This window comes from Schistocerca gregaria, chromosome 7 (assembly GCF_023897955.1).
Source record: "Schistocerca gregaria isolate iqSchGreg1 chromosome 7, iqSchGreg1.2, whole genome shotgun sequence".
Classification (NCBI taxonomy): domain Eukaryota; kingdom Metazoa; phylum Arthropoda; class Insecta; order Orthoptera; family Acrididae; genus Schistocerca; species Schistocerca gregaria.
In genome coordinates this window covers 395,727,909-395,750,933 of record NC_064926.1, presented here as the reverse complement: position 1 = coordinate 395,750,933, position 23,025 = coordinate 395,727,909, and the positions used below count along the sequence as shown (strand labels likewise).

The following is a 23,025-nucleotide window of genomic DNA, read 5'->3' as shown; positions in this document are numbered from 1 at the left end:
AATGAAGACAAGACTTTCACTTTAGGTGACTGAATTGGGATAAATGAAAATAGTTTGAAGCACGTGTCTGAGTCAGAAACTGATAGGAAGAATAGTATGAAGTGTTTGTGTGCCACTATGATTGTTTAGAATATGTGTGCTGTTTGCACTCCAACAGATTGTGGAGTGTCCTGGAATAGCATAAAGGCCAAAGCAAGTCAAAGTGATGACCACTGGGACATACCGCAGCAGCACACGACATGTTGCCGTCGAAAGCATTGATCTAATTGAAAAAGTTTGCCATTTGTGAATCTGCATGATAGTCCGAAACTAGTTATGACATTAAAATGGAGCTTTTTAAATGTAACCGCGGATAATTGTGTTCTTCATAAACAATCCTTAACACTGGAGGCATTTACAACGTCTACCATGGATAAAATAACATTGAAATGAAAATGAAATCACTGATAACATTAAGTTTTGTTGTAGATCCAAACGGCCTACAACATCGAAACACATTAGCAGCCGAACATTTAGTTTGATCTTACATGTTCCTACTAGTGTCATTTTATGATTATTATTGATTTCACTTAAAATTGATATCGAACGGTTTTATGTTGAAAAGATGCGATTGTTCTTGTGTTATTGTATGTCTACTATTTCACAACTTCCGCACGTTGGCAACACTTTTGATGTATACATCTCTGACAAAACGTGTTTACATGTAGCGCGTTTTGTTGTTATACAGAACTGGATGATACGATGATGTTTGCTGTAGAAATTTTAGTGATAATGCATGAAGTAGAAGGAAAAGGAGAACTGTACGAAGAGCGAGCCTTTTCTTGTTCGTCAATCACGTGACATTTTCAAACGTAATTCTAATTTATATTAAAAGTTGCATTTGTTTGCAAGACGACGTTAATCATGTCCGATTTTCATTCGGCTTTCAAAAAAAAATTATGTATGCGCACCTACCGGGCAACGCCTCATTATTTGATACCAGGATTGAACCAGCAGAGAGCATTGTGCTCTGAACATTGTAGTGAGCATGGAACACAACACACACTTCAGTGTGTCGGGCATAAATTGTTTATACCAAAAACGGAAACACCACGTCTAGGTATTTTGTGCTTATGAAAAACATTGAAATTGTGTAAGAATGCCTCATATAATTCCTGAGCTTTTTCTTTTGCACACAGTTGTAAGTGGACGCGACGTAGCTACATCCCTCGTTAGTGAGAAGTTCAAATGGCAAGAAAAGGCAAATGCTTTGGCAGTACGTTACAGGAAGAACCCCAAAGGTAAGAATAAAGCAAATGTGAATACTAAACCTGTTACTGTTAATCGAAAAATAGTATTCCTTATAGGCCGAATACACAGCACTTCCGTCTCCTTTCTTCATTATACGTATTGTGCAATAGTAGCTTTTCTTAATGCCCCAGATGCACTCAAAAGTTTGCCGAGAAAAGGGGTGGGACGTTGTTCTTTGGTTTCATTTATTTCTTATTTATTCATCCTTCCATACATACGTCTATCTTTACGTATTTTCTGGGTATCGATGTCATCATGAATAACATTCAAGAGGTGTTGTAAAGTGTGGTTAACATGTTAAGAAACATACTTACATGCACTATAGTACCAAACATAACTAAAACACACATAATAAAATGACAGGTGATACATAAAAATTTTTCCATGTGGTTAATAATTACCCTAATTAATAATTTGTGTTGTTAAGTTACTTACTAAGTTTCACATAATAAAAGGAATTGCATTTGGATTTCAGCTCTCAACCATCCTTTGGAATTTTTATTGGCAGATCTAGATTTCAGCTAGAAACTAGCCATTCTCAATGCACTATCATTTTTTGTCAATGCATGTAATGCCTGTTGGTCGGGCCTTGTCCACAGTTCAAGTATTCAGGCAGACCATATCCCCAAGAAATAAATTATAGAAACAATGAAGGAATCCCAGAAAACATAAGAATAATAACACCATGATTTTATTGAAAATAACACATCACACTAGGGCTTGTACACTGTTGCTGCACTCTTCATGAAATGCGTAAATAAATCCCAAGTACTGTCCGCGCCACACGTATTTCAACAAATAATGGTCAGAAAGATATTTTTCAGTGTCTGATGTCATGAAGAGATATCCGTATGGCCAAGCAGCTGACTTTGATACTCCTAGTGTGTGCGCCTGGTTCAGCATCCCTAAATGTCACTTTATGGTTAATCGTAAAATGCTTGAATTCTTCATCGTTCAACCATCTGTACAACCTAAAATAGTCAGAAATGACAGTCTTTCATGGAAGGATGCATGCTTTGATGGTGCTAAGCAGCACCTTCTTCATACATGTGGGAACAATGGTGAAGAAACACTTGTGGGTTCCTCTTCAGATTCCTCCAGAAACCCACCTTCCTGTCTTTTTGTAAACTGACATTTTTTTCTTCTTCCAAAAATAGCCTCGTCGATCTCAACAGTGCCACAAAGTTTCTCACTTTCATTGAAGCACATACTTCTGTGCAGAAGCTGTTCCAATCCACTACTGTCTTGTCGAATAACTGTAGTTCTTCGGTAATAAAAAAGCTTTTGCATCTTTTGACCCAGAGACAAGTTAATTGCATAATTTTCATGATACTTAAGTTGCTTCGCTCAAACCACAAATTATTTGTAATCCTGCTACTAACTCTTGTCATCAGTCATTCTTCAGCTCCACTTGCACCTCGTGTGTACCTTTTGTTCAAGAAATAAGGCTCATTGCCCCACCACACTTTGGACACTTTCTGTGACTGGCTACAAAACTGTGCGACATACATCAGTTAACAACATTGCATTTGTATTCCATAAGGACAAGGTCCCTGTTGTATACATGTTCGGAGACCATAGCTGAAAACATAATGGAGTCAAATCGAATTCCTTCCTATTCCAGTCCTGTAAAAGGTTTACCCTGCCTTGCCAGGGGCTGGACCGCTTGTGAAAGCAGCCATTTCATTTAATGGCTCTGCTGCAATCATTGCACAGCTCTTTATATTGGTATGACTACCAACCACCTGCCCAACAGGATAAACAGCCACAACCAAACTGTGGCCAAGAGTGAAGTAAACCACCCTGTGACATAACGTGCAGCTGAACACAACATGCTTGATTTCAATGGCTGCTGCACTACCCAATCCATTTGGATCCTCCCCTCCACTACCAGCTTTTGTGAACAGCACAGTTGGTAGTTATCCATACAACACATTCTCTGCTCCCATAACTAACCCGGCTCAACCTGCAGTAACATACTGTCCCCACAACCTTCACCTGTCAGTTTCCACCCCCTCTGTCCTATCTCCTTTTCCCAATTCCTGTCTCATACATTCTTTGTTTGCCACCCTCTGTCAGTGCCCACACTCTTTCCCCACTCCTCCCCTTTAGTGCTCTGTTTTTCCCACCTCTGTGCCCCTCCCCCCAACTGCCTGACACTGCATTTGTTGGCATTCTAGTCCCTGCACATTATGCCAGACAGCACTGCTCTCTTCCCCTACCCGCTCACTGCTTCTCTTCCCTTTTCCCTCCCTGCTTCTCTTCCCTTTTCCCTCTCTGTCCTGATTGCTGTTAACATTCCACATGATAGTTCATTCTGGCCTGAGCTGCCAGAGTTGGCAGTCATGTGTGCGTGAGGTGAACTTCCTTGTATGAATGAATGGTGTGTGTTTCGCTTTTTCCGATGAAGGCTGTCGTTGAAAACTTACATGTAAGTGTCTTTTGGTTGTACCTGTATGCAACTTAGCATGCTACCTTCCCATATTGTTGATATTTCTTTATGTTAGTGTGAAATAATGCCCATTATGCAAACCCCACCTCTTTCGATGTGGTTCAATTTGAAGAACCTGGAACACAGGAAGAAACTATTAATGGAGCTCTATCAATCAGTGCCAAGCCAAATAGCTGCATCCATGGGGGCCAGAGGTGGACCAATGTCTTATTGACTTGCTCAATTTGTGAAGCTCTTTCTCTTGAAGAAATCATCGAATTTTTGTGAAATTGTAATCATTTGTTTGTCTGTACGTGTAAAGCACATCTACTTATTTCTGTCCTATTTGGATAATTCCTTTATGGATGCATAATTTCTTTTGTCTTCAAGTGTATTTTTACTTTTAGTATTGTGGTTGTGAATTGCACATTTAATCCTAAATGAACTGTTTCTGTTAACCACAAAAAACTATTGGGGAGCATATCATATATTGGTACATAAGAGTAAGAGGTCCCTGTGAAGGTTTCAGTGTGATGTCTGTTTATCAGCTTTATATGATTCTGCAGAATAAATGATTTTTGCCTTTTCACATTATTTGACAGTATACTAGCAATTCCATCTATAGGTCAAAACAGTGAGATGATTTGCAAGTGTAAAATAGGTAGATTTAACTTTTTTTAGTTAATGTATAATATACTAGCTGTTACCCTTGGCTGCACTCGCAAATCAGCAGTTTCGGTATGATAACTGATGCTGACACAGAAAGCTATTATATGTGCAATGACGTCAGCTGCTCTCATGTCTCCACCTGTTTGGGTAAGCACAGCTCATGTTTTGCGACCTACCCCAATGCAGTGTAGAGTGTAATTCTATATAGACTACACATCCCCACCTAGGGTTCAGGCTAGAGTTGTACACTTTGGTGCAAACATTAAGAATATCTCATTAGCCAATCACACAATTTTTTCAGGGCTGTAAATTGTGCTCAAGTCTTATCTTTGATGAAGTGCACTGTCACTGCCAAGCAGTGCATACGGATAGGTGTGGGCATCTATACATATAAAGCATGTACTTTATGCAACAAATTTAACAATATTTTAACATAGTTTATGTTCGCTGATGTAAAAAAAAAAATGTTCCCTCGCTTACTTCACACCCTTAAGGGGTTGGTCTTTTTTTATAGCCTGTTATTCCTCAGAATTCCATGTATTTCCATACCAAATTTCATCAAAATCAGTTCAGTGGTGTAGCCATGAGAATATAAACAGCAATGTTGGTTTTGCATTTAATAATAGTAGTGTGGAAGTTTGGATAAATACCATGAGAATTGAATAAGCATTATATTCTAAGCTGCTACCTTCAGCTGCGCTTGCATATTAGTAAAATGAAATGTGCATGTCGCTTTAATGTTCGGAAGAACCTGTTCCCTGAACAGGTTCTTCCGAACATTAAAGCGACATGTTCAGCGGCTTGATGCAAGCCATACTATTTAACACCACTTTGGTGGCTTGCGCATCAGTGATGATTGAGAGTCAGCAATGCTAACTGCAACACCACGAGTAGTTTTGTTATGATTAGTTGTGAAGACTGTACTAAAATAAAATGTGAATATTCTAAAATTATTAAGTAGCATTAAAATGACAAAGAAAGAAAATAAATGATTTGTAGTTTGGTGCTGCCCAAATTTTACATCATTCGTACGTGCAATAACATCAGCTGCCCTCACATGTCTGCTTGTTACCTGCAGCTGCGCTCGCATATCATAATCAAATGCAGCCTAACTAACTGCCTCCCTCATTCTAGATGTAAAGGCATGGCATCTGTTTGTCGTGCAGCATTTACATGATGCCATCATTGTGAGTCTTGTGGGGTCTCATAAGCTAGAAGAGATTTGTGACACTCAGTGGGTAAAGTGTGATGGGCTTATGACCGATATTAGTATGGATTGAATGCATTGAGGATAGCATAAGCAGTATATTCGTTATGTTGAATCATATTATATAGAACATATTAAAGAATAAAAACATTTTCACAAGTATAATGAAGTTAAAAAGTCAAAGAGTTAGTAGATTTTTCATATTTCATGTTATATTCTTCACATCAATTAATATGTTGTACTACACACTTTCTAAAGTAGCCCACATTCTTCCTCAGCATTCAGGCCATTTCTATAACAAATTTCACCAACATCGATTTAGGGTTGTAGTTGTGAAAGCATAACAGATAGCATTAGTTTTGCCTTTGTAATATTAATATGGACAGTATGGATTGTCACAGCCAAAACAGACAAAAAGCCACAACAATAGTACAAATTTATATGCCAGTTAGCTCCATAGATAATGAAGAGATTGAAACAGTGTATGCTGTTTTAAAATGAAATAATTAGATTGAGAGAGATTAGAGTTTAATTGTGATTGGGACTGGAATTCAGTAGTAGGAAAAGGAAGAGGAGGAAAAATTGTAGAACAACATGGACTAAAGGAATGATAGAGGAAGCTATGTGGTAGAATTTTCCACAGAGTATACTTTAATTATCGCTAATACTCGCTTACAAATCATGTAAGAAGTTTGTATACACAGAAGACGCCTGGAGATATTGAAAAGTTTTGGATATGCTATATAATGGCAAACAAAGATTTTGATATTAATTATTAAATTGTAAGACATTTCCAGTGGCAGGAGTAAATTTGACCAGAATTTATCGGTTATGTATTGCAGATTAAAACAGAATAACTATAAGAAAGATGGAAAATTAATCAGATTGGGCCTGGACAAATTGGCAACTGGAGGCTATTTGAAATGGGGGAAAGATATACAATATGAGATGAAGGGATAGCTTAGAGAGGTGAATTATTGAAGACAATAGGGGATCTAATCAGTAAAACGATCAAGTAGATAAAAAGGGAGAATGTAGTTGGATTTCTTGGATGACAGGAGGGATATTGAATGCAGGTGGGGATATATATATATAAAGATGCTGTTACTTACCAAATGAAAGCGTTGGTATGTTGATAGGAGACAATACAAAACACACACACAATTTTCAAGCTTTCGCAACCCAAGGTTGCTTCGTCAGGAAAGAGGGAAGGAGAGGGAAAGACGAAAGGATGTGGGTTTTAAGGGAGAGGGTAAGGAGTCATTCCAATCCCGGGAGTGGAAAGACTTACCTTAGGAGGAAAAAGGGACAGGTACCTCCCACAGCAGTGTCTGTCTGTGTATGCGCAGATGGATATGTGTGTGTGTGTGAATGTATATCTGTCCTTTTTTCCCCCTAAGGGAAGTCTTTCTGCCCTCGGGAATGGAATTACTCCCTTAAAACCCACGTCCTTTCGTCTTTCCCTCTCCTTCCTTCTTTCCTGATGAAGCAACCGTTGTTTGCGAAAGCTTGAATTTTGTGTGTATGTTTGTGTGTCTATCGACCTGCCAGCGCTTTGGTTTGGTAAGTCACATCGTCTTTGTTTTTAGATATATTTTTCCCACGTGGAATGTTTCCCTCGATTATATTCATATCATTAATTTGAACCCAACAATTATGTTTGTTATTGTCACTATTGCATTTCGAAATCTTTTCTATCGTCTTATTTTCTGTTTTTGCCAGTAGTTTCACTTTCTATTCACCTCCTCCTTTTACCGTAATCTAATAATATATATATAATGTGGCTCTCCAGCAGGGATACGACTTCCTAAAATCCTGCCCCGAAATGAGATCCATCCTTCATGAACTCCTCCCCACTCCACCAAGAGTGTCTTTCCGCCGTCTACCTAACCTTCGTAACCTCTTGGTTCATCCCTATGAAATCCCCAAACCACCTTCCCTACCCTCTGGCTCCTACCCTTGTAACCGCCCCCCGGTGTAAAACCTGTCCTATGCACCCTCCCACCACCACCTACTCCAGTCCTGTAACCCGGAAGGTGTACACGATCAAAGGGAGAGCCACATGTGAAAGCACCCACGTGATTTACCAACTGACCTGCCTGCACTGTGATGCGTTCTATGTGGGAATGACCACCAACAAACTGTCCATTCGCATGAATGGACACAGGCAGACAGTGTTTGTTGGTAATGAGGATCACCCTGTGGCTAAACATGCCTTGGTGCACGGCCAGCACATCTTGGCACAGTGTTACACCGTCCGGGTTATCTGGATACTTCCCACCAACACCAACCTATCCGAACTCCGGAGATGGGAACTCGCCCTTCAGTATATCCTCTCTTCTCGATATCCGCCAGGCCTCAACCTCCGCTAATTTCAAGTTGCCGCCACTCATACCTCACCTGTCTTTCAACAACTTCTTTGCCTCTGTACTTCCGCCTCGACTGACATCTCTGCCCGAACTCTGTGCCTTTACAAATGTCTGCTTGTGTCTGTGTATGTGCGGATGGATTGTATGTGTGTGTGTGTGTGTGTGTGTGTGCGTGTGCGAGTGTACACCTGTCCTTTTTTCCCCCTAAGGGAAGTCTTTCCGCTCCCAGGATTGGAATGACTCCTTACCCTCTCCCTTAAAACCCACATCCTTTCGTCTTTCTCTCTCCTTCCCTCTTTCCTGAAGAAGCAACCATCGGTTGCGAAAGCTAGTAATTCTGTGTGTGTGTGTGTGTGTGTGTGTGTGTGTTTTGTTCATTGTGCCTGTCTGCCGGCGCTTTCCCGCTTGGCAAGTTTTGGAATCTTTGTTTTTAATATATTTTTCCCATGTGGAAGTTTCTTTCTATTTTATTTACATCATATATATATATAACCCACTTCCAAATCATAATCCAAAAAAAAAAAAAATCCACTTTCAACACTACCGCTGCTATGAAACCCACCGTTTCTAGTTCAGAAACAGTTCCTTTCACCTTTTAAACAACCATTTCGGCTGGTTCTAATAACTTTCGCTTTATTTCCATTTTCGTTTTTCCCACATCACTGATCATTTTTAGCTGCTTCCCACAGGTTTTAACGTCATTATTTCTTCGTCAGACAATTGTTAGCCTCATTTTCATAATCTGCTACCACAAAACCACTCCTTTTAATACATTTACACGCAGTTTTTTCGAAATTTTCCCGAATTTCTCCACCCTTTAATGTGTTTTGTCGGCAGCACAACCATCTAACCTTTGTGCACATCATTGTCTACCAACCCAAGTTCACCACAGGATCAACATAGCCCAGCTTTAACCAACACTTTTTCGTCTTTTTTCACACCAGGTCTCCAGTTGCTTTCTAGTTCACCTTTATCTCTCCCCATATATTTTTATTTTCATTTCAGCCTCACGTTAGACTTTCCACATTCTAATACCATGTCACCCTCACAACACCCCACAAATGTCTGCTTGTGTCTGTGTATGTGCGGATGGATATGTGTGTGTGTGTGAGTGTACACCTGTCCTTTTTTCCCCCTAAAGGAAGTCTTTCCGCTCCCGGGATTGGAATGACTCCTTACCCTCTCCCTTAAAACCCACATCCTTTCGTCTTTCCCTCTCCTTCCCTCTTTCTTGAAGAAGCAATCGTCGGTTGCGAAAGCTTGAAATTCTGTGTGTGTGTTTGTTTGTTTTATTTATTGTGCCTATCTACCGGCGCTTTCCCGCTTGGTAAGTCTTGGAATCTTTGTCTTTAATATGTTTTTCATATATATAGAAAGAAACTTCCACATGGGTTACAGAAAAAGGGAAGATGAATACAAAGTGAAACTACTTGTACAAACGAAAAGAGAAAGTAAGATGATAGAGAAGATTTCGAAATGCAACAGAGACAATAACAAACATAATTGTTGGGTTCAAATTAATGATGATGTAAATAAAATAGAAAGAAACACTTCCACACGGGACGGAAAAAGGGAAGATGATATATATATATATATATATATATATATATATATATATATATATATATATATGAGATGGTGCTGTTAGTTTTTTCTAATTCAATGATAAATGTATTTTTGGAAGAGTTACATCAGTGACGCCTTTAAGCACCACAGTCTTAGCTATACAAATACCAACTAACAGCAGATTTACTTGGCTGTGATATACGGATATACTGATTTTGTTTTTTGTATTAAAATATGAAATGGCATTGCTTTGCTTCCTTTGATATGTTTTGTTTATATTATTTGCTAGGAAAAACAGATTTACTAAGTTCGATTTGTGATTTGTGTGCTTACTCATTACATTCTGATTTCATTTTGTTTATGTAAAAAAATATGTAGAAAACAGTGGGTGTTTCTGAATGCACCGGAAGGGCTGAAAGACTGAGGACTAAGTGGTCTCAAGAATCCAATTAAAATTGTAATACAAGACTTTCTCCTGCTTGAGAACATCAGACTTCAACATGTTCTTTGGAAACTCCTTCCAAAAGCAAGGTGCCATGTAACTCTTTTCATGCCCGGCTGTACATGGCTCCCTCCCATATTAGTGAAGCAAACAAGCTCTTCATTTATGCCTCCATTCATACTACTGCAAACATTGTATAAAAATAAGCATTATATGTCAAAAACAAATTCCATGCATATGAAGTCTCAGGCAGAGCTATAAATAAATACCCAAACAATGCCAGGTTCCTCAGCTAGTGCACAATATAATTGTGTGTAGTGTGAAGATTATAAATATATTATTTCAGGAGTATTATTTATTGGTTAAAGTATACTTTTCAACATAAATCAAATGGTGAAAATGCTAGGTGGAAGTCATTAATAAACTGAATTTGGTTAATTAAAAAAGACATAAGGATTATAGGTATGGCTAAATTAAAGAAATTGTAGTGACTTGCCTGCCATCTGTGTTTTTAGAATACTAAATTTACATTAAGGTTCAAATCAAGCTTAGGAGCTCCTCATTCAGTTAAGCACTGCACTGAAAAATGAAGTTCTAGATTGACATACAGCTTTTATCTGTAACAAACTTAATGTCCTGCTGCAAGTTTATGATTTGATTAAGAAATTATTAGTTTTCTTACAGCTTTGTATCTTATGAGAAAATACTGATCAATCAATGGCTAGAATTTTCTATGGCTATTGAAGTCATCTTTATGACTGAGCAGGACTGATGTTAGCCAGTGCACAGCCTAATATAATTTTCAGTCTTCAAACTGCTATCCAAAACTTCTCTTTCATAAAGTTCACATACCATAGATGCTCATAATTTTATATAAGATAAAAATGGAAACACTACAGTAAAAAAATCACTTTCGTATGTACATAGCTTAGAGTGTACATGGTTAACAATAATTGCGGAGAATAATTGTAATATTTTGATAATCACATATTTACTGTTTGTGAAAATAGTCCGTTATTTTGTGATGACTGGAAAAATAATATTATAATTTTACACATTATAATTCTGTTTGTTGTTATAATTTCAAATTTAATGGTATAATTAAAAAAAAACAGACTTCCTGTTATAGTTCATTATCCTTGTTGAAAGTGGCACAATTTTCTACTTAAATCTGCTTAGTTTTGTTATCAAGTCTATTTATCTTACACTTTCATACAACATATAATATTTGATTTGTGTACTAGAAATGATTTTCAGTATTAATCACAACATATTTAATATGTCAGTGTCTCTTTACTTTAGGTATGAATTGTTACTGGGAAGTGTGATGACATTTGGAAACATACTTTGAGGTTTACATTTGAAATATGGTTTGGAAAGTAGCAGGCTTGGTGCTATGTTGGAAAATATTAATTATTGCACCTTACTGCTATATATGTGGGTAGCCAGATATTGGTTCACTCATTGGAGTTTTGGGGGAAATGGAGGAAGCAGCCAGGCAGGAGAGTTGCATGCGGAAGAGTAACCCAAACTAATGGCAGGCAAGCAAAATGTGACAGGTACTCTGCAGACAGACAAAAGACCAGTTAATGACAAACAACCTAGATGACAGTGAGGCTGTATGCAAAGCCTTCACCACAATGGTGACAAAAAGACGGAGGTGGAGAGAGAAAACTAAGATGCAACCAGAAAGAGTAACTGAATGACAAGCAAGGTAATTATCAAGCAGTCCTAGCACAGCAAAGATACATCCGACAATATCAAGCTCTCACATGGTGGGACAGTGGCACGCCTGCCATGTGTGCACAGTGCTGTGCAGTCATGGTGTTCCCTAATGGCCATCAGAGTCTATCCCCTCTGGTGGGCATCCACCTTCCACTGTGCCTGACAAAAGATTCCTGTCACCGGAAACAGGTGCGTACAGGTGGAAATGCCCCAGTCAGTGCCATGGGGCGGTGGAAAGAAGGTACAGGTGAAGGCCCAGTCCTTTCAGCTGCCAGTTGTGGAAAGAGAAGGTGTTTGACAGCGTCCATCATGATTTCACCAGACAGGAGGGTCCCTGAAGGTTCCCCCCATCCTCATGGATGCAGAAGACAGTGCTGGTGTGTTGTTCTTGGCAGTCACCAGTGGCACCGGTACTGGTGCTAACAATGACTGGAATGTGGGGGGAGGGGGCAGTAGCTGGTGTGATGCCTGTGCTGGAGGCTGAAGCTGGTTATGATGGCAGCACCCGAGTCCGTTCTGTGTTTGTAAAGACATAACGCATCACCCGTGATTCTCTACTACCGTCAGTGGTGACTGAGCGTCACCATTTGACAAAGGATGGAATCGAGGGCTGAGAATATATTTTATGCCATTGCCCACACAGAACTCTTTGAAAGTAGAAGCTGTAAATTGGGGCCATTATCAGAGACCAAAGTGCCTTGATGGCCAAAACCTGGGTTAAGGCTGTGAGGGTGATGTCAGTTTTGATGGACACCGTGCCTAACACATATGGGTACTCTGAGTAGGCACCCACAATGAGCAACCATGTCAATCCCAAAACCCGGTCTGCAAAATCAAGTTGGAGGTGGCCCCAGGCATAGTAGGCTGTAGGCCAGGGTGCAAATGACTGTGGGGGTGTTGTTTGGTGCCTGCTGTACACTGTGAAGCTGTGGGAGGGGGGGGGGGGGGGGGGGGCTGCTGCTTGGTACCAGGTGTACACCGTGAAGTGACAGACCATTTCCTCAATGTCACTGTTGATAGCCGGCCAGTAATCATGTCGGCAAGCCAACACCTTTGTGTTGGACATCTCTCAAGGTCCCTGGTGCTGTAAGCTCAGGACTCACTGCTGCAATTCGGCTGGAATGATTATCAGGTGTGTGTCAATCTCAGTATCCAAGAGAATGACATCATCAACAACAGAGAGCCTGTGAGAAATGAGTTTCCGGGGGTTGAGATCAGTCACCAACCGGCAACTGAGGTAGGTTTGTCAGCCACCAGCCACGTATCGGAGGACCTGCTGCTGGGTGAGGTCGTGGCACACAGCTGTGGTGACATGTGTGGCTGTAATAGGGAAATTGTACAATGTATGTTGTTGTGCGGTATTGATGTGGAAAAAGACGGTATCCTGTCGGTTGAAGTTAGGGTGTTTGAGCCAGTAGGTAGATGTAACAAGGCACCAGCGTGGGAATGTTGTGCCGTGGGCTTAAACCATATGGTATAACTGTGTGCACTCGGGAATAACACCTAGTGTAGTTGGCATTGAACTGTCAGCTCCAGATGTTGGATTAATATCTCAATAATGTGAATCAGGGCTTTTGATTTGTAATTAAAGAGAACTTTGTCCCAGGAAGGTAGACATTAAAGTTTTTGACTGCAAACATCACTGCCAGTGCTTCCTATTGATCTGTGAATAGTTGCACTGTGCAAAGTTGAACATCTTAGATGCACATTTACTTGGCTATTCAGAGCCACCATCATTCCTGTGTGCCAGACCTGCTCCAATGCTATAGGTGCGTGTGCCGGCTGCCACAATCAGCAGACATTCCACAGAAAAGACACAGATTTAAGCATGGTTGTTACGTGAGTAAAAACTTGCTCAAAGGCTGGGATCCAGTTGCAGGGCACTCCCCTTTTACACAAATGGTTGAAGGTTTGCACAGTGTGGGCTGTTTGGGGTAAGAATTTGGTATAATAATTGACTTTGCCCCAAAACATCTACAATTTAAGTTCCTTGTGTGGGAAAGGGAATTGACGGAGGCGTCATTTCAATCAGTTGGCCTGATTCCATCTTTGATGAGCCAGTGCCCCAAATACTCACTATTGGTTGAAAAATGTATACTTCTTCAAATGACAGTATGGTCCTGCATCTTGCGGGATTGTAAAGAAGCTGAGGAAGTTTTGCAAATGCTCCAGGTGGGAGGGCCCGTAACAATGAGAACATCCAGATAGTTCCCACAACCTGGAATGTGCTGTGTCAGTTGTTACAGATACCTTTGGAAAATTGTTGGGACCAAGACAATTCAAAATGGAAGTTACTTGTACCAGTAATCCAGAAATGTGTTGTTGATGACAATGTTCTGAGTCTCCTCATCTAACGACAATGAAGGTAAGCATCGGCAAGGTCGATCTTTGAGTAGTATTCTCCAGCGAGTTTGGTAAATAGGTTATCTGTCTGGGAAATACATAGTGTTGACTTGTGACTGAGCATTGATGATAGCCTTGAAATCCCCACATAGTCAAAGATAACTGTTGGGTTTTCTGATTATGATCTATGTTGTGGCCCATTCATCAGAGACAGAAAACCCAAACAGTGTAAAGGTGTCAAGGCCAGAAATTTAGCAGCTGTTGGGTGGTCGAAAACAAATAACATAATGATCCATGCAATGTGTTTGTAGCCTACCGTGACAAAGAGCTGCCCACTAAGTGGAATAGAACTGTCCCTGTATGCCCCAAATGCCATGATGGTAGAGACAGCTTGGGCATACTTTGCCAGATGATAGAAGAGACAGTGGCCCACTGTCCACCTGACAACAGATGTCCTCATTATAAATGTGGGGCCTGAGCAGTAACTTCCACATGAGACAGTCCTCCAGTGGGACTACTAACAGCATCACATTTACAGTGTGCTGATGCCCTTGTGGGGTAGGATGGGAGTGAGTTGTGCAGCTGCAACATACCAATCGAAGATGCCTCTCTTCACCATAAAGCTTCTGACCATATCTACTAGATCAGTTATGTCTGTTGTGAACTGTAATTGTCATATAGGTCTCCCTTGGGGTTAGCATAAACTACTTTTATGTTTTAAAATTTATCTCTGATATGAAAGCCATGTTTGTTCTGTTTGCCAGAAACTCCTTTATTCCAATAACAAATATGGTCTGATATTCTGTTCCAAACCATATCAAATGCATTGTAGAGTCGAGGAATACAGCATCAGTCTGGGCATTTGTATTTACCAATCTTTATGGGTCTCTGCGGGAAGGGAGAGGGGAAGAGGAGCCACTTACCCCCTGCTGGGATATGACGATAAACATTTTTTACTCGTACAAAATTCTTACTTATTTTTGATAGTGACTGCCAGTGATTCTATCAAACCAATATTTAGCATTTTTGAGAACTGCAGAAAATACCACAGTTTTGGCAATCACGGTATAAATTTAATTTTTGTTGTTGTCATACTTTACTGAAGGAATTATGCAGTTTCCTTAGTACCATAGCAGTTTCGGAGCTGTTTGAGGATCAAGGTGGATGTGAACTATTACAGAATAGATGGAAACAATGTCTCCAGGTTCTTCTCTATCACTTCTACGTGTATCCATTATCGAGCTGCAGAAAAGTATCACTTTGACAACCTGGCATGCAAATTGTGGTGAAAATTTCCAGCAAAACACAAACGTGGCTGCAGTATACTTTCCGGAATGCCGTCCCCCTTTTGCATGAGCACAGGTGTCCCCCTATGGCACTACCTAATCACCACTGTAATTCACTGCTTGTCTGAAAATGTGCAAGATCCTTGACAGTTTCCTAAGTCAGCATGGAGTTTTACATAACAGAGTTATCGTAGTAGATTGAAGAACATGGCTGGTGCATACATTATGTGGCTGTGCAACCAAATGCAGCAGTCAAGAAGAGAGAGGGGAAAAAGTGATACTTAGAGATCAAAGAGACATGCTCTCCAGGAATTTGAGCCTTCTCATACACTATGAGGTGCAGTGAGGCACAACATGCAGTTGTAGGGATATGGGTTCTGCAGCCCAGTTGGTGTGGCTGTACAATAATGTGTCAGAACTGTGAAGACAAGGGCTCCGTATATCCCAGGCTGTGGAAAGTCAATTCCATCAGCCAATTTGAGGGTGGTTTATGGATGTTTCCTCACATTCATTCTGTCAAATACTGGCTTTGGGTTACAGTTTAACCAACCAACCCAAAAAATTCCATTTTCAGAATACATTTTGTTCAGTTGGAATTAAATAAAAGAAGCCATGAAAATAGTGCAATAAATTCGTTAACATAGTTACAATATTATGAAAAGAATAGTTGCTACTCTCCATATAGCAGAGATGCTGAGTCAAAGATAGACACAACAAGAAGACTATAAGAAAGTGAGCTTCCAGTGAACAATGCGTTTGTCAGAAATAGACCACACTTTCTGGCTGCTGAGGCCAAGCTGCAGGCGGCAGCACATGATGGGAGAAGCAACTGGGTGGTGGGGCTAAGGAGGAGGCGCTAAGGCGGGGAGGAGGGAGACTGTGCCTATATGTGACTCAGCATCTCCACTATATGGTGAGCAGCAACTACCCTTTTCATAATATTGTTACATTCCACCCTGGATTTTCCATTTACGAACTTTATTAGATTGTCAAGGTTTGTAAGTAAAGTGTTACATAAGGTATCAAATATGAAAAAAAAACATTTTTTTAAAGTTTATTCTGTATTTCCCCGGTTGAAATATGCTTACTAGGTATCACACTAATCTGCCATAAAAACAGTTTGTGGATACCTAATAATCATTAATCATTTGAGGTATAATATGTTTTGTTTACTTCCTGTCAAATTTAGTTCTTGGAGTATGATACATACTCAAATCCACAGAATCAGTTATACTGAAAATGCTAATTTTAGAGCATTGCCCGCTGGTGGATAAACTTCTATGGGTGCCCTGTGGTCTTGTAGATGAACAGTGTGAGTTGGGATTCATAAGATCGTCATTCACTGAGTCCATGTGGTTCTTATAGAGGAGATTTTCAATCTCGTGCAATAGCATAAAATGTGTTCCAAAATTCTACAACAGATTTGTGTAACCTGCATAAGTCTATAGCTGTGTGCGTCTGTTCGGTGACCCTTACTGAAAAAGGAAAAGACTTACCGATTTTTCCAATCACTTGGCATGATTAATTACTGCAACAATCTATGATAGACTGCTGCTAGAAGAGGGAGTAAGTCCTTTCACATATTCTATGCAAAATCATAAAGGCTACCAATTGGGTCCTTTTGCCTTTCCTCTGTTGACTTACCGTAGTTGTTTCTCTTTCCCAGAGTCACTTACCTTGATTCCGCCAGTAAGCTACACCAAAATAGTAACTCAATACCAGAGCAGTCTAAAGTATTAATATCTTTTATCAAATTCATCCTGTGCAGGCTGATTTTTCTGGATTTTCCAGTCACACTTCGTGAATTCCTCCTTGTGCCCTTTTCTTTTCATCTGGTGTGGTTGATATCTTTTTACTGACTCATTCTGAGATTCTGATTTTTCATGTTTCATCATCAGCTCAGCCGACCCCCCACCTTTGGCTGTGGCCGCTATGTAGCTTCTGGGACAACACTAAGAGCCATGCAATTTTTCATGGCAGGCTCCATCTTGATGTTTTTAGAGAATGTTTCAACAGGTTTTAACAAGTTTTATAATTATTTGTTGCTTTCTGCTTGTATTATACTTGTAAACAAGTTGGCTCACAGCATAAAGTTTTTCATTGCCAAATTTTATGAAAAATCCTTCATCAATGGAAATAAGAGTGTTTTATAAATGATTCATAAAAACACAGAGGTCAAAGTGAACTGATTTGTAATTTACTTTTCTTAATTGGAATCTCTTATTATTTTTGTGCTTCTTTCTCTCTTTTTTTCCTTCTTTGTTTTTCTCACTTAAGCAGCGTTCTTAAACTTGGTGGATGATTTGATGATTTCTGCCTTCTTGTCCTCTCTGCATGAATCCACTAAGTTTTTCCTTCTATTCTTCTGACCATTTCTGGCCAGTCTTCTTCTTAAGCTTCTCCTTGGATCCGTGTTTTGCTACTAGTATTCTAAAGGCTAGACAATTTATTATGTTTTCTTCTACAATGTTCATGTATTTTAAGTTTTCCCCATGTAATCTTTTGGTTAGGCTGTTGGTATCCATTCTATAAACATGACTATAGAATTCCAAGCTACTTTTGCATGTGACATTTAGAGATCTAATGTTCTCTTCACCAAAGTTCCATTTTCTTGTTTGCAGCCCTATTTTTTTCTAATAATTTTCTGTTCCTTTTTTTCAGTTTTTGTAACTTTTACAGTGTCCTCCAACAATTATGACCAGTAAAATCGTCCTGTATTCCACGTTAATTGTAACTTTCCTGCTAGCTTAATGCAGATTTTCCATGTAGTGGGATTTCTCATAAGATATCAGGAAGCCTATCTTTGCCATAATCTTGTGTAGTTTTACTATGGCATATTTTATTTCTTCTTTAGTCCTGATGATGTCTGCTCAATCATCAGACTAGTCTAAAGATTTAATATTAATTTGCATCCATAATTTTCAGTATGTAAACATTTAATGTTGATTCTTATTATTTTTGTTCTTACACTGTCCAGTCACATTACGGTGACCACCTGTCAATGGTGTGAATAACCATCTATTGCTGTGTGAAGCACTGTGAGATGTGCAGGACAAGCTTCAATGAGGAATGTGGAGCCATACTGGCTACAGTGCCATGGCCAGCTGCACTAGATTTCTCTGTTGAGATTCCATGACGCAAATAACCAGGTCAAGGTGTCCCACAGATTCTCAAATGGGTTTAAATGTGAGGAGTTCAGTGGCCGGTGCGGTACGGTAAACTCATCCTGGTGTTCTTCGAACCAATCTCGTACACTGCGAGCTGTGTGACATGTTGCGTTGCCCTGCGGGTAGATGCCACTGTGTATGGAAAAACGAATTGCATCTAGAGGTGGACATGGTTCCCAGGGTTAGATGCATCTTTGTGTTAATACATTGTCCCTTCCAGAAAGGCGAGATCACCAAGGGAATGCCACAGAAACATTCCCCAGACTGTAACACTCCCTCCTTCGGCCTGGACCTTTCTGGCAGTTTTGGCAAGGGGTTTGCTTTCAGGCATTTCGTGCCGATGGACTGTAAAATATACACTCCTGGAAATGGAAAAAAGAACACATTGACACTGCGAGAAGGCTGTACAAGCAATGATCACACGCACGGCACAGCGGACACACCAGGAACCGCTGTGTTGGCCGTCGAATGGCACTAGCTGCGCAGCATTTGTGCACCGCCGCCGTCAGTGTCAGCCAGTTTGCCATGGCATACGGAGCTCCATCGCAGCTTTAACACTGGTAGCATGCCGCGACAGCGTGGACGTGAACCGTATGTGCAGTTGACGGACTTTGAGCGAGTGCGTATAGTGCGCATGCGGGAGGCCGGGTGGACGTACCGCCGAATTGCTCAACACGTGGGGCGTGAGGTCTCCACAGTACATCGATGTTGTCGCCAGTGGTCGGCGGAAGGTGCACGTGCCCGTCAACCTGGGACCAGACCGCAGCGACGCACGGATGCACGCCAAGACCGTAGGATCCTACGCAGTGCCGTAGGGGACCGCACCACCACTTCCCAGCAAATTAGGGACACTGTTGCTCCTGGGGTATCGGCGAGGACCATTCGCAACCGTCTCCATAAAGCTGGGCTACGGTCCCGCACACCGTTAGGCCGTCTTCCGCTCACGCCCCAACATCGTGCAGCCCGCCTCCAGTGGTGTCGCGACAGGCGTGAATGGAGGGACGAATGGAGACGTGTCGTCTTCAGCGATGAGAGTCACTTCTGCCTTGGTGCCAATGATGGTTGTATGCGTGTTTGGCGCCGTGCAGGTGAGCGCCACAATCAGGACTGCATACGACCGAGGCACACAGGGCCAACACCCGGCATCATGGTGTGGGGAGCGATCTCCTACACTGGCCGTACACCTCTGGTGATCGTCAAGGGGACACTGAATAGTGCACGGTACATCCAAACCGTCATCGAACCCATCGTTCTACCATTCCTAGACCGGCAAGGGAACTTTCTGTTCCAACAGGAAAATGCCCGTCCGCATGTATCCCGTGCCACCCAACGTGCTCTAGAAGGTGTAAGTCAACTACCCTGGCCAGCAAGATCTCCGGATCTGTCCCCCATTGAGCATGTTTGGGACTGGATGAAGCGTCGTCTCACGTGGTCTGCACGTCCAGCACGAACGCTGGTCCAACTGAGGCGCCAGGTGGAAATGGCATGGCAAGCCGTTCCACAGGACTACATCCAGCATCTCTACGATCGTCTCCATGGGAGAATAGCAGCCTGCATTGCTGCGAAAGGTGGATATACATTGTACTAGTGCCGACATTGTGCATGCTCTGTTGCCTGTGTCTATGTGCCTGTGGTTCTGTCAGTGTGATCATGTGATGTATCTGACCCCAGGAATGTGTCAATAAAGTTTCCCCTTCCTGGGACAATGAATTCACGATGTTCTTATTTCAATTTCCAGGAGTGTAGTTCATTGCAAAAGGCTGCCTGTCGCCACCCAGTGGAGCTCCAGTTGCAGTATTGGGATGCACATTCCAGCCTTCATTGCCAATGAACAGCAGTTATCATGGGTCCATGAACCAGATGCCTACTGCTTAGGCCTATACTCAACAATATTTGGTGGACAGCCATTGAGGAGATACTGTTGGTAGCCCCTTGGTTCATCCGAGTGGTCAGTTACTCAACAGGCGCATGTGCATTTACCCATACAAAACTGCACAGCTTTTGTTCACCGCTGTGGTCTATGGCTTGTGGTGTACCACCATGATGAAAATTGTAAATCTTTTTAAACAGTATCTTTTGTTGTCACCAGTAATGTTTCCTTATGATTGGTAGTTATATTGTACTAAAAAGTTACATGTACAGTTCCAAGAAACATTGTTCAAATTTTGAGAAAAGGTTTACCGATACAGAAATTCTGTATATGCTGACTCTAGTCAGATCAAGAATCTCTTGTCCAGGAGATGGTGTAACACATATTTTTTATTTATGCATTAAGTTCTGTAGGGCCAGATTGAGGAACAAATCTCCAAGGTCATGGATATTACAACATAAAAGTGATAACAGATAAAAATGAAATGTTTATGAACCCAAAAAAAGTCAATCCAAAAGTTTAAGTAAACACAATCAACAATACAACAAGAATCAGCTTAATTTTCAAGGAACTCCTCGACAGAATAGGAGGAGTGACCCATGAGGAAACTCTTCGGTTTTGATTTGAAAGTATGTGGATTACTGGTAAGATTTTTGAATTTGAGTGGTAGCTTATTGAAAATGGATGCAGCAGTATACTGCATACCTTTCGCACAAGAGTTAAGGAAGTCCGATCCAAATGCAGGTTTGATTTCTGCTGAGTATTAGCCGAATTGAAAGCTGCTTATTCTTGGGAATAAGCTAATATTGTTGACAAGAAATAGGCCAATGTGAAAATACCCAGACTCGTGAACAGGGGTCAACAAGAGGTTCAAGAACTTACACCACTTACTGCCTGAAATGCCCGTTTCTGAGCCAAAAATATCCTTTGAGATTGGGAAGAGTTACCCCAAAATATAATACCATACTACGTAAGTGAATGAAAATAAGCAAAGTAGACTAATTTTTGTGTTGAATGATCAATCACTTCAGATACCGTTCGAATAGTAAAAATGGCAGAATTAAGTCTTTGAACAAGATCCTGAACGTGGGCTTTACACGGCAGTTTACTATTTATATGAACACCTAGAAATTTGAACTGTGCAGTTTCACTAATCGTATGCCCATTCTGTGAAATGAAAAGTCAGGTTTATCCATATATATATCCACCTGTGTTAAGGAAGTAATGTGTTTTACAATAGTATTAATCTTAATTTTTTTTATAATACATATCTGATTAAATATGTGTGTTCGTATGCATGATATGAATTACAGCGGTATAGATTCATTCTTGGAGGTGAGTGTTGTACAATTATTCTCCTAAGTAATAGGGATCCACAGAGCAAAACTTGTAATTTGTATTAAAACTGTCACAAAAAATTACAATGTTTTCTTTCTGTGTTGTTAAGGACATACTGCAGCATGTAGAGTATGTATTTTGTATTTTTTGGCAGATCTTTTAAAGAATGATTTTGTGCCAGTAGTAATAATTTGCTAGGTTCTAATAGAGATTCTTGTTTCATTTCAGCTAATGCTTCACTGGAACTATTACATGGAAAAGTACTTGCAGGAGTAACTGATGTTACTGTATCAAATCTATTGGCACGGTTTGTGAAGCACATGAGCAGTGATCCTGATGCAGACTTTACTGGGGTGAGAACTATAGTAGTAATAAAACTCTGTAAACCTCATTCAGTTTGTTATTAAATCCCCTCCTCCAGCCCAGAACCACAATACATTTGTTGTAGTGTTGTACCATATCATCTGGCTGGATACATAGTGCCTCACACATATCAGACTCATTGTCTGGACACTTTGGCAGTGGGGATAAGACTTTGGTTCTAGTGTGCTTTGTGGTGGGTCTACAATTGATTGAACAATTTTAATTGCTAATTAATAGTGGCCACCTGTAGAACCACCGGGCCAGTTTCCTGGGGTCCTTCTGTGTGCGTTAGAAAGTGTTATCGGAAGTTTGTGGTTTGTTACCAGGAGGATAATTTTGTTCCATTGAGAGGTATATGAAATTTTGTACCTAATAGCTAGTGCCTCTTTCTCTGATTGTGAGTCATTTGATAGTGTTACAGACAGTGCTGTAGAAGCAAAACCTGTGGGCTGTTCCAATCTATCTACATTTTTATGCAACAACACAGCATTTGTGCCATGCTGTGAAATGTTAGTGGCTAATACCTTATGTTTACCTGGCAGGAGTGTGACCACTCTTGCAGACAGGAAAGTTTTGTTTTATACTACAATTCAAAAGTTTTCTTTCATTAGTTCATTTAAAAATGGTATATTTGACAATATTAGATACAAACTTTCTGTAACAATGGATTGTTCTTATGAACAACTGTAACTTTTCAAGGTTTATGGGAGCAGAAAGCTCCACTGAGACCTCAATGTGGTTTTCACTTTGCTTTTGCTCGTAATGTGACCCAACCATCTCACACTCTGTTGAAAAAACTTTTTTTTTTTTATTTGCTCTTTACATGGTCCAGTCACATTAATATGACCACCACCTATGTTCGACATCATCATGCAGTACCCACTGACAGACAGCAGCCGACAGCGCTAGCAATGGAGGATGTATAAAGCATGTCAGGGGACAGGGAAAACAGTGCAGTC

The 23,025-nt window shown here is 40.6% G+C and overlaps 1 protein-coding gene across 1 annotated transcript in view; it reads left to right on the top strand.

Moving 5' to 3' along the window:
• Positions 1–638: 638 nt before the first annotated feature.
• The window catches only part of LOC126281234 (uncharacterized), a 105,784-nt gene continuing 83,397 nt past the window's right edge, over positions 639–23,025 (top strand). The window contains exons 1-3 of the mRNA XM_049980005.1: positions 639–1,099; positions 1,179–1,280; positions 21,932–22,056. Coding sequence (XP_049835962.1) covers positions 904–1,099; positions 1,179–1,280; positions 21,932–22,056 — 423 coding nt within the window. The 5' untranslated portion in view covers positions 639–903. The remainder of the gene's footprint in view (positions 1,100–1,178; positions 1,281–21,931; positions 22,057–23,025) is intronic.